The 12,154-nt window shown below is 36.4% G+C and overlaps 1 protein-coding gene across 13 annotated transcripts in view; it reads left to right on the forward strand.

Moving 5' to 3' along the window:
• CDC42BPA (CDC42 binding protein kinase alpha) overlaps positions 1–12,154 on the forward strand; it is a 303,926-nt gene that overhangs the window by 103,838 nt on the left and 187,934 nt on the right. For all 13 annotated transcript variants that reach the window (XM_036918407.2, XM_057507866.1, XM_036918400.2 and 10 more), the window contains exons 3-4: positions 3,908–3,991; positions 6,755–6,850. In XM_036918407.2, coding sequence (XP_036774302.1) covers positions 3,908–3,991; positions 6,755–6,850 — 180 coding nt within the window. The remainder of the gene's footprint in view (positions 1–3,907; positions 3,992–6,754; positions 6,851–12,154) is intronic.

The following is a 12,154-nucleotide window of genomic DNA, read 5'->3' on the forward strand; positions in this document are numbered from 1 at the left end:
ATTTGGGATTGTTCTTCCTTCTTTAAGTATGCCTGGATGCTGCTATATACTTTTCCTCTTAAAACTGCTTTCGCTGTGTCCCATAGAAGTTGGGGCTTTGTGTTGTTGTTGTCATTTGTTTCCATATATTGCTTGATCTCTATTTTAATTTGGTCATTGATCCCTTGATTATTTAGAAGCATGTTGTTAAGCCTCCATGTGTTTGTAAGCCTTTTTGCTTTCTTTATACAATTTATTTCTAGTTTTATACCTTTGTGGTCTGAAAAGTTGGTTGGTAGGATTTCAATCATTTTGAATTTACTGAGGCTCTTTTTGTGGCCTAGTATGTGGTCTATTCTTGAGAATGTTCCATGTGCACTTGAGAAGAATGTATATCGTGTTGCTTTTGGATGTAGAGTTCTGTAGATGTCTATTAGGTCCATCTGTTCTTGTGTGTTGTTCAGTGCCTCTGTGTCCTTACTTATTTTCTGTCCAGTGGATCTATCCTTTGTAGTGAGTGGCGTGTTGAAGTCTTCTAAAATGAATGCATTGCATTCTATTTCCTCCTTTAGTTCTGTTAGTATTTGTTTCACATATGGTAGTGCTCCTGTTTTGGGTGCATATATATTTATAATGGTTATATCCTCTTGTTGGACTGAGCCCTTTATCATTATGTAATGTCCTTCTTTATCTCTTGTTACTTTCTTTCTTTTGAAGTCTATTTTGTCTGATGCTAGTACTGCAACATCTGCTTTTTTCTCCCTATTGTTTGCATGAAATATCTTTTTACATCCCTTGACTTTTAGTCTGTGTGTGTCTTTGGATTTGAGGTGAGTCTCTTGTAAGCAGCATGTAGATAGGTCTTGCTTTTTTATCCATTCTGTTACTCTGTGTCTTTTGATTGGTGCATTCAGTCCATTTACATTTAGGGTGATTATTGAAAGATATGTACTTATTGCCATTGCAGGCTTTAGATTCGTGTTTACCAAGGGTTCAAGGTTAGCTTCTTTAGTATCTTACTGCCTAACTTAACTTATTAAGGTATTATAGACACTGTCTGGTGATTCTTTATTTCTCTCCCTTCTTATTCCTCCTCCTCCCTTCTTTATACATTGGTTGTTTTATTCTGTGCTCTTTTGTGTTTCCTTTAACTGCTTTTGTGGGTAGTTGATTTTATTTTATGCCTTTAGTTAGTATTTGGTTGGTCTGCTTTCTTTGCTGTGTTTTTATTTTCTCTGGTGACATCTATTTAGTCTTAGGAGTGCTCCCATCTAGAGCAGTCCCTCTAAAATACCCTGTGGAGGTGGTTTGTGGGAGGCAAATTCCCTCAACTTTTGCTTCTCTGGGAATTGTTTAATCCCTCCTTCATATTTAAATGATAGTGGTGCTGGATACAGTATTCTTGGTTCAAGGCTGTTCTGTTTCATTGCATTAAATATATCATGCCATTCTCTTCTGGCCTGTAAGGTTTCTGTTGAGAAGTCTGACGATAGCTTGATGGGTTTGTCTTTGTAGGTGACCTTTTTCCTCTCTCTAGCTGCCTTTAAAACTCTGTCCTTGTTGTTGATGTTTGCCATTTTAATTATTGTGTGTCTTGGTGTTGTCCTCCTTGGGTCCCTTTTGTTGGGAGATCTGTGTAATTCCGTAGTCTGAGCGATTATTTCCTCCCCCAGTTTGGGGAAGTTTTCAGCTATTATTTCTTCAAAGACACTTTCTATCCCTTTTTCTCTCTCTTCTTCTTCTCGTACCCCTATAATGCAGATATTGTTCCTTTTGGATTGGTCACACAGTTCTCTTAATATTGTTTCATTCCTGGAGATCCTTTTATCTCTCTCTGCGTCAGCTTCTCTTTGTTCCTGTTCTCTGATTTCTATTCCATTAATGGCCTCTTGCACCTCATCCAGCCTGCTCTTAAGTCCTTCCAGAGATTGATTCATTTCTGTAATTTCCTTCTGGACTTCTTCCCTTAGCTCTTGCATATTTCTCTGAAGATCCATCAGCATGGTTATGACCTTTATTTTGAATTCTTTTTCAGTAAGATTGGTTAGGTCTATCTCCTTCTCAGGGGTTGTCTCTGTTATTTTGGTCTGAATCAAATTCTTCTGCCTTTTCATGGCAATAGAGGTAGTTGTGGGGAGCTGGTACATGTGTCAGCTGGGAGAATGTCCTTTCTTGCTAGTTTGTGGCCTTCCTCTCCTGGGAGAACAGCAACCCCCAGTGGCTTGTGCTGGGCAGCTGCGCACAGACTGGGTGTCTGATTTTTGCCTGGCCACTGTGGAAGAAGCTCTGCCGGGTTGCTGTGGGTGTGGCCACTGCCACTGTGGCAGAGTCGCGCCAGAGAGGGAACTGGTGGGAGGCTGTTTATCACCGTGAGGGGCCTCCAAGCTTCGCTGCTGTCCAGGGGCTTGCCCGGTGTTCCCCGGGATTCCCAGTTACTGGGTTGATTGTGCTGGGGCGCTTCCATCCAGCTGTGAGGCCCCTGTCCCTTTAAGATTTTCAAAGGGCACTCGCTTTTCTTTTGTCCCAGGGGTGCTGGCTGCGGGGGCCCACTCGCAGATTTTACTGTCCTGTTTCCCTAGAATCCAGCACCCCATGCACACACTGTGTCTGTGCTGTGGTGCAGATGGCTAGGGCTGGGTATTTAGCACTTCTGGGCTCCCTCTCCCTCCCTGCTCCAACTCCTCTCCTCCCGCCGGGATCCGGGGTGAGGGGCGCGCTCAGGTATGGCCAGGCTGTGGCTTGTATCTTACCCTCTTCGTGACATGCTTGGTTCTTGCAGGTGTAGATGTAGTCTGGCTGTTGTCCTGTGTCTTCTGGTCTCTCTTTTACGAATGGCTGTATTTGTTGTATTTTCAAAAATATATATAGTTTTGGGAGGAGATTTCTGCTGCTCTACTCTCGCTGCCATCTTGGCTCTGCCTCCCTTGTCATATTACTTTTATTGCAATCTAATCCAAATATATTTTATTAAGTTCCCCTGATACATACATTTGCTATTAATTTTTTTTTAATTTTGCTACGAGTTTAAACCTATTCTCTGTCCTTGGAAATATATCCCATTGAACTGTTTTAAGATATGCTGTAAATAGTTTGTATTCTGTCTGCATATTAGTGTAGCATTTGTCTTCCCCTTTCTCTACCTCAATAACAGCTTTTTGTCACCTCTTCTGTGTTTCAGTCTCAGTCCTATATCATTCCCAATGAGCTGGAAGGGCCCTTTGAGATTATCTGGTCAAACTGAAGCAGAGAAGTAGAAAAAGAAATTTAATCACTTTGCTGAGGGTGAAAATGGGGCATTAGGTATTTGTATATGACAATTTATTGATCTTTAAAATACAAATGCAGGAATATCTACTCATTTTGTTGGAAAGGAATGTGTAAACTAAACAATTTACAGAACTTTTAGCCTTAATCTTTAGAGGTGTGTGTGTCTGTGTCTGTGTGTCTGTATTGGGCATTGTAGTATAGTATGTAAAATGTGGCGTGAAAAATAGTATTTTCTGTTTATTTCATATTATTTGTTCCCCATGAAACATAATTGTTTTGGCAGCTGGCATTCCTGGTATCATTGTGTTGGAATTCAGTATACAGTATTTAAGAAGCTCTGGTTATTTCTTATTGTACATTTTGATCAATTTCTCAGTGATAGTAGATGTTGAGTTTAAATTCCAGGACAGAAAACTTGAAAAGGAGAATATAATGTACATCACCAACTAATACAGTGTTCAAAAACACAGTTATTTTTTAGACATATGTTCAATACTGTAAGTTTTCAATTGACAGTATTATTTGATTTAGAATCTTAGAATTTGAATTGCATGGAAATCATTGATAATTTTGGTATTTATTTTTTTACAGAGAGGAAAAAGGAAAATGGATGACTGAAAAAAGTATTACCATATTTTAAAAGTTGAATTTTCTTTTCTAGGTTGCTGTAGTGAAACTCAAAAATGCAGATAAAGTATTTGCCATGAAAATATTGAATAAATGGGAAATGCTGAAAAGAGCTGAGGTAATATTCTAATTATTGGAATATTTACATGATATTTTAGAAATAATTTTAGGGAACTGTAAAATTGTAGAGAGCCAATAGAGCCTTAATTATCAGTTAGTAACATTTTATCTATGATGCCTTTTTTTAAAGGCCTAAGAGACAAATTCAGCAATTCACAATTGATGTAGTTACAATAAAAATTATAATTTGTGATGCTAATTTAATATTGTCTGAAAACCAAATGGAAAACCTTGTAATGTGAGGTTTATACACTTGTTAAAAGAATGTTTGGAAACCACTTACTTTTATAGCAGATTTTTGTAATGATTGTTTTCCAATTGATATAACATGTTTATGTTATTCTGTATTTATATGTGTTCTCCAAGCAAAAGTATCTGAGGAATTTATAGGAACAGTTTAATACCCAAATATTTTCAGAGAAGATCATGAAAATGTCATGTGTGTGTGTGTGTGTGTGTGTGTGTGTGTGTGTGTGTGTGTGTACATGCCTGTGCATATATGTACATGGAGGGGGTGTTGTGGAGAGTGGGGGAGGGTGCAAATGAAACAAGATTGAACAGTAAGATAATTGTTGACGTTGGTTGATGGGCATGTTGGGCGAGGGGCTTGTTTTAGTGTTCCCTTCTGTATATGTTTGATAATAATATATAATAAATAGTTTATTTTTCATTTTTAAAAATTATTTCTTCACTAAGGAGTTTAGAATATATTAGAATCTACTAAAGTTTAATCTGTTCTGTTAAAAAAAAGTATTTGGAGCTTTATTTAGTTTAGAGTCATCAATCAAATGTTTATTAGATTCTAGCTAGAAAGTCTATAAAATTAGTTGTCCTAGTAAGATGAAGCCAGGAGGAGTCTCCTAGGCCCTGAGTGCTGTCACCAACTCTCTAGAATGTTAGCAGCAAACCAGTACTCTCCCTAAAATGAACCAAATGAATCTAATACTGTACATTTTATTAATTGAATTGACAGGTAAATTGCCCATTTGGTTTAAGTTTTAATTATTTTGGTATTTTCTCTGGTGCTGCTGTTTAATGCATGGCTTAGGAAGTTATAGTTGATCGAATAAAATTTATGCAAATAGACAAAAACTAGGGTAAATTAGGTACTTAATTAGGGTAAATTAAGTAATATTAATTGTTTTGGATGTCATGGCTATTGAATTTACCTTGTGGGAAATACATTATTAAGCATCTGCTATAGATAGAACACTGTATGGATGATTTTTCAGTGTATAGCATTAAGAAAAATCAGGTAGGTCTCTGTGTACTGGTGTGGGAAGCTGTTCAGATACATTGTTCCTTGAAAGAAACAACTTACAGAGCACTGAGATTCTCATCTGTGTAAAAGAAAAGACGGGAGATGGGATGCCACATAAATATAGTGTGTGTGTGTGTGTGTGTGTGTGTGTGTGTGATGCTTATTTAGACAGAGACATTTTCTGAGAAGTTATTCAACAGTTATTGGTGGTAACCTCTGGATACAAAAGTGGACAGTGAAGGTATGACTTTCATTTAATAGGAAAGGGCTTGACTCTGGGAGATTTTTTTAGTTTCTACTTTACCTTTCAGTTCTTGAACTTTGTGGCATAGTTGAGTTTTTAAAATAAAAATTTAAAGATGATACATTACAGAATTATAATGTATCATGTGAATTTGTTTATTTTTAGCCACACATTTCTAAGGTTCTCTAGGATATACCTTTATAATAGTAGAAATATGTTCTCAGGAAAAGCTAACAGTTTTACAAATCGATAAGAAAAAGAGAATCCATTACAGAAAATGGGCAAAGTGAGTGAACAAAGAGAAAGCTCAGATGTCCAGTAAGTGTGTGTAAAGCTATTTAGATACCTGTATCTGTCATTAGGAATATGTTAAAGGAATGGTGAGAAATAATTTCACACCCATCATATTGACAAACACTTACAAGTCAGATAATGCCAAGTGCAGTTGATAATGTGAGGAAAGGAGAGATTTCATACACTGGAGCAAAGGTACTAATTCGTATAGCACTTATGAAACAAAGCTGATTGTCTGGTATCTAGCATTTCTGCCTCTAAATGTATACCCTAGAGAAACTCCTGTACATTTGTACAGATATATTCATTGCAAGTTTGTAGTAACACAAAATTGGAAATAACCTGTATTCAAGCAGTGGCATACTATAGCAATTAAAAGGATAATAGCCATTTTTGAGCAAAAAGTGATCAAGCTGCAAAAGGATAGAAAAACTACCATTCATGGAAGTTTTCAAAACACAGAACAGTTCAGTTGATTTTGGACACATACATGTGCTATCAAAGCACATGATTGGAAGGATAGATACTAACTTCAGATAATTTATATATTGGGAGGAAGAGAGGAGAATGCAGTAGGAATGGGAAGGCTACAGCTTTTATCTTATTTTCATTAAAGATAAAAAGATAAGTAAATGTGGCAAAATGTTCACCTTTGTGTTGTCTGGATGAGAGGTTGGACCATGGTTGTTAAATGAGTGTATATCATTCTGATTTGTTTTGAACTGTAACAGTCTTTTTTTAATATAAAAAAAAGTATTTTTAAGTGTACCATTCCAGTTGTCCAGTTTCTGAGGGTACTTTTATAGCTTGACTTTTTGAAACATCATATATATAATATTGGATGAATTCTTTTTCCAGAACAGAAAGTGTAATAAATATATTAAGCAGTTGTTTGCATGATTTATTTTCTAGTTTTCCATAAAGTGTCCTCTATCTAAAAAAAAATTCTTTTTCCTTTTCAGACAGCATGTTTTCGTGAAGAAAGAGATGTGTTAGTGAATGGAGACAATAAATGGATTACAGCTTTGCATTATGCTTTCCAGGATGACAATAACTTAGTAAGACTGGTTTTTATATGTTTCTGTATCCTTGTTAATTTTTTGTTGGCAGAATTTAGCATTATTTTCAATTAAGTATTATTTAAATGTGGATGTTATTTAGAAAACCACTGAATGTCACAGAGTATAAGTTTTTTTGATATGTGATGTTTTTTTCCCCCTGGGTAATTCAGTATCTTCCCATCGGCATTTTCTATGCTTTTTAATAAGCAAGTCAAAACTAAACAGATTTTAATTCTGTGAAAGGTGCTCAGGATTTTTCTTTTCATAATTTTCCCAATAAATTTTATTTGTCATTTGCTGTTACTATTTAAAATTTTACAAATTTTTAGAGTATCCATGGGCTACTTTTAAGTCGAGCCACATTTAAATTCTAGGTGATATCTAATTTTATATTGACATCATGAAACACTTGACAGGAAAAGGTGGGAAAGAGCTTAGAAAATCAGAGTTTTAGAAGCATTGCCAATTGAAGATTGACAAGATAAACAACTAAATAGGAAAATAAGGTAAAATGTGCCATAGTTGTGTATATAACTCTTTGGCCTACAATGCAAGGCTCTCCATTTTCTGACCCCAGTTTTTATTTCAGTGTTTATTTTTTAACATATATGTGTTGAGTTCCTGCTGTGTGCCAGATACTATACCATGTACTGGTATATAAAAATTAATAAGACTTTTTTCATTTATTTGATTGGTATTTGTTGTACCTGTGCTGTGTACAAGGCACTGTTCCTTAGGATCTGTAGATTCAGTAGTGAATAAGGATCTCTTTTCTTACTGTTCTTACATTTGTGAGGGAAGCCAGACAAAAAAATTCAAAATCAAATAAATAATACTTCCAGATTATTTCAGAAAATAAAACATTTATTCAAAGGTATGAAGTCAGTGAGCACTCTTCTAAGGCAAGTGTAAGTTAGCTAAACCAAGAAGGCAAAAGAGGCGGAGGAGACTTCATGAGCAAAAGCATAGAGATTTGGAGCAGCCTGTTATGTTCTTATTGATGGGGCAAGAATAAGAGGCTTGGGTATGGGGGAGGCCCATCACATAGCATGTTATATGTTATGGTGAGGAAACTTGACTTTCACAACCATGTTTTTCAGAAACAGATTTTTTTTTGTCATGAAACCCTTGTGTGTATTTTTAAAATGACATTACATCTGAAAGCCTGGACAGTCAAGCATGTGGAACTGGAACTGCCCTGAGTGGTCCCTTAACTTCTTCCCCCCGCCTTCCCTCTTGAGTACATAGAGGTCTGTCACCGAAGAAGCTTGAAAACTGCTCTTTGAGGGCTTTAGAAGAGTTTGTGGCAGGAGAGGACCAGGCTTACCTGAGGGATGAGAGGAAGGTCTGTGAGGCTATAACCGTGTAGGGAGATGTGCAAAATGAGGCTTCCAGAGTGTCACTGTGCTGAGTGCAGGTTTTATTCTAATGTCCAGGAGGGTTTTGAGGAGAAAATGATAATCAGTTTTATGTTTTACGTAGAACATCCTGGCAGCAGTGTGAAGGATGAATTTCAGGGGCAAAACTAGAGGTGAGGAGACCACTTAGGAGACTTTTATAATGTTCAGATGACAGATAATGAGGTGAATAAAGGGGATAATGTCCTAGTGGGATGAAGAGGGAGGGATGGTTTCAGGTACTATTTAGGGAGTAAAATAATTCAAACTTTAAGTATTCAAATGGATGTCAGTGAAGGAGGGAGAATTCAGAATGATTCCCAGTTTTCTAGTGTCTGACTCATGGCATTCATTGGTTAGTAGTTGGTAAATTGAGTAGGGAAATTCAGGAGGAAGAGAAAATTTAGAGTACAGGGGAAGATGATTAGTTTAATTTGGTATGTGTTGGGTTTGAATTGTCATGTGATGATTCAATTCAATGGATAATCCATTAAATGTAGTGGGTTAGATATGTAAGTCTGGTGTTTCTGAGGGAATAGCACCACATATTTTGGAATTCTTAAAGATCAGATTTTGGCAAATAATGGCCTGCAGCTCAAATCTGGCCCACATCTCTTTTTGTACAGCTAAGAATTTTTTTTTTTTGCATTTTTTGAAGTTGAAAAAGAAATCAGAAGAAGAATATTTTGTGATGTGATTATATAAAATGAAATATCCGTGTCTAAAGTTTTTTGGAACACAGCCATGCCCACTGATTTATATACTGTTTGGCTGCTTTTGTGCTACAGTGGCAGTTGACTGGTGGTGACAGAGACTGGCACTCTTACAGAGGTAACACACAGTGTGTGTTAGTCTCATCACTTTGTAGCTGCTGCTCTGCAGACTATGAATTTCATTAACAGTTAAAGCTTGATCACATTTCAAGTATTGTACATACTGCTATACCTTGACATTTTATTTTTATTAACAGTGCATATGACTCATATTAAAATAAGGAAAGAAAAGTAGACTTCAAAAATCATGCTTTGAAGGCATAGTAGGGTGTGAATTGTTTTGTTAATGAATTAAATGGCAACATGATGTTTATTATGCAATTGTACTACAACTGTATTAATAGAATACAGTGTCTGCATTGTCATACTGAGAATTCATTATAACATTCCTGACTCACAGAAAAGAAGCAGTCAAAAAGTTGGAAAATTTAAAACAGAATATCTTACCTCTGTAGAATTTCTTCACAAAAATACAAAATGAAAATGAGGATGGAACCATAATAAGTTCCTGAATGGCTCATTTGTTAGCCAAGAAAGGACATCCATATACCAATGCTGAGTTTATTAGATCATGTTTGATGGCAGCAGCACAAGAAATATGTCCACAGAAGATAAGCTTGTCTGAGACTGTTAGCCTTTAGCAAGAATGGTTGCTCCAAGAATCATGGACATTGGGAGCAACATCAGTGGTTGATTATAAAGCCAGGGAAATTATTTGAGTGGTTTGTTTTGGCTCTTAGAAGATATTACTGATTCTGCTCAGTTGTTGTTTTTTTGAGGAGTCAATGCTGAGTGTGAAGTAACTGAGGAATTAGCTCCTATGATAATTTGCATGGAATAATTACAGTTAGTAGTATTTTCAAAGAGGTTGAGAAATTTTCTACTAATCTGGTAGAAGCCAACTTGGAATCTGCTAAGATATATTACAGGTGAGAGTGACAAAAATATTTGTGGGCAGGAAAAGGCTTATTAGTTGGACTAATTTATAAATCACATGAAAATATTAGGTGCTTTAAAGCCTGTGGATATTCATTGTCTAATTAACCAGCAGGTAGTTTGCAGAAAATATTTGACTTTATCATGTACAATTGAGCCAGTAGTGTCAATGTTGAAGTTGCTCATTCTCATGGAAATAACTATTACCATTTTCATGAATTTTTTCAGAAATCAAAGCTGAATGTCCTGACTTGCTATATATCATACAGCTATTCTGTGGTTTTGCAGTGTAGTGAATGAATTTCTCACTTGTTCTGTATTTTATTTTCCATTCCTAAGAAAATTATTTACAGAATAAAATATATTATGGAAAGCTATTTATTCACTTTGCCCTTAAGCCTGTACTAGTGTATAGTCAGGAGAGGGACAGGGCCTGGATTAGGGTGGTGGTAGTGAGTAGGGATAGAAGTAGGTAGACCCCACAGAGATTTAGTAGGAATTCAACTCAGCGAGGCCTTGGTGGTTTCATTGGCTCTTGTAGTGAAAAAAGAAAACAGAAGAGTGACTTCCCAATGCTGAGGTACTCGCTGGGATATGCTGGAGAGGAAAAGGAGCTTTTTCCTATGTGAGGTTATTAGTCTGCCTTGTCCAGTGTGCCTTGTCTCCCTAATACCAAAACCCTGTTGTAAGTATAGCTCATTTTCAGCTCATTGCTTTTCTCTTGAGAATTTTTGTTTTTGTTTTTGCCCCTTGCTCCTCCAGTTGCTGAATTCTGTGTCAGTAACAGCTAATTTACCTCTGAGGGCCAGACAGGGAAGGAATGTGAGTAGGCAAAGCCAGAGCTCTTGTTCAAGAGGTGGCAGGAGAGGGAGACTAGGAGTACTTAATGTATTATTCGTCATTGTTTATTCTGTCTCAGGGAAGTTTGTTCACAGGATAGGTTTACAACAGCACATCAGAAGGATGGAAGGGAAGGGTCCATGGGGTTCTGGGTTTGCTAAGTGGAAGAACATGGCAGTATGTAGATGAAAGTAGAAGAGAGGTGGTGACTAAAGAAGCCCGATGGCAGAAATGTTGAGATGATGATTTCCTGGCAGTTACTGGCTCAGCCCTTGGAGCCTAGTGTGGCAAGGAGAGGGCACACTGGCAAGTAAGGAAAGCCTTTCACATGCAGCCTTTCATCGCTTTCTCCTCTGGACTTTTTCTCTCTCTTTGGTACAAATTCCTGATTGGTACCTGGTAAATGTTTATTGAAGGTAAGACTTTCTGTCCATAAATGTTAGATTCCAGTTTTAATAGCCGACTTGCCTTTGCTTTTTCATTTGAAAAGTTTGTTTGCTACTGTATTCAGAGTATTTCTTTTAAAAGTAATGGATTTGGATTTATTTTCCATTTCTAGCAACATGTTTATATTAACAGAATTTTATTACATTAGTTTGTTCTCATCTTCATGACAGAGTCTGTTAAACATTAGGCCAAGTAAATATAGCAAGTAAACCATACACCAGGACTTGAAATACATTGTTTCCCTAATTTTTAAAGATCTCAAAAATGAAATTAGCTCTTTTTATTTAGCAAAAATTGCCCTTGCTTATAATGGTAATGTATAGTGATAAGAACATGAATTTCCTCAAGACTCTAACTGTAATATCAACTTGGTGATAACCCTGAAATAATATCTCCATCTGTAGTAAAATCATCTTGACTGATTCAATAACTGACATTTAAATATCTTCTAAATACCAGCTTTCATGCTAAGTGCTACGCTCTGAAGAAGGTATCATTACTGTAGTTACATAGATGAGAAAATAAAGTCTTAAAGATACTAAGTAATTTTTCAAAAGCCACTTATGACCCATAGTCAGAATGTGAATACAGCTATCTCTGACTACAAAGCCCATTTTTCCACTATGTCTAGTTTTCACTCACCTTAAAAAATACAATGCATGCATATATATGCAATCTATGTTTATGGAACAATCTAGAAAATAAGCTATGACATCATTTGTAACCTGACAGCCCTTGGGGACAATCCCTGTGAATATTTGGTATGTATTTTCCTTGTCATTTCTTTTTTGGCACACTGTAAAGGAAAACTGTTGTTTTTATTTACATTATGCAAGTATTCTCTGAACTGTCTTTGAATCTGACATTAGATGTTTGGGTTTTCCACACATCAAGCAATTCTGCAATTA

This window comes from Manis pentadactyla, chromosome 9 (genome assembly GCF_030020395.1).
Source record: "Manis pentadactyla isolate mManPen7 chromosome 9, mManPen7.hap1, whole genome shotgun sequence".
NCBI classification, from domain to species: domain Eukaryota; kingdom Metazoa; phylum Chordata; class Mammalia; order Pholidota; family Manidae; genus Manis; species Manis pentadactyla.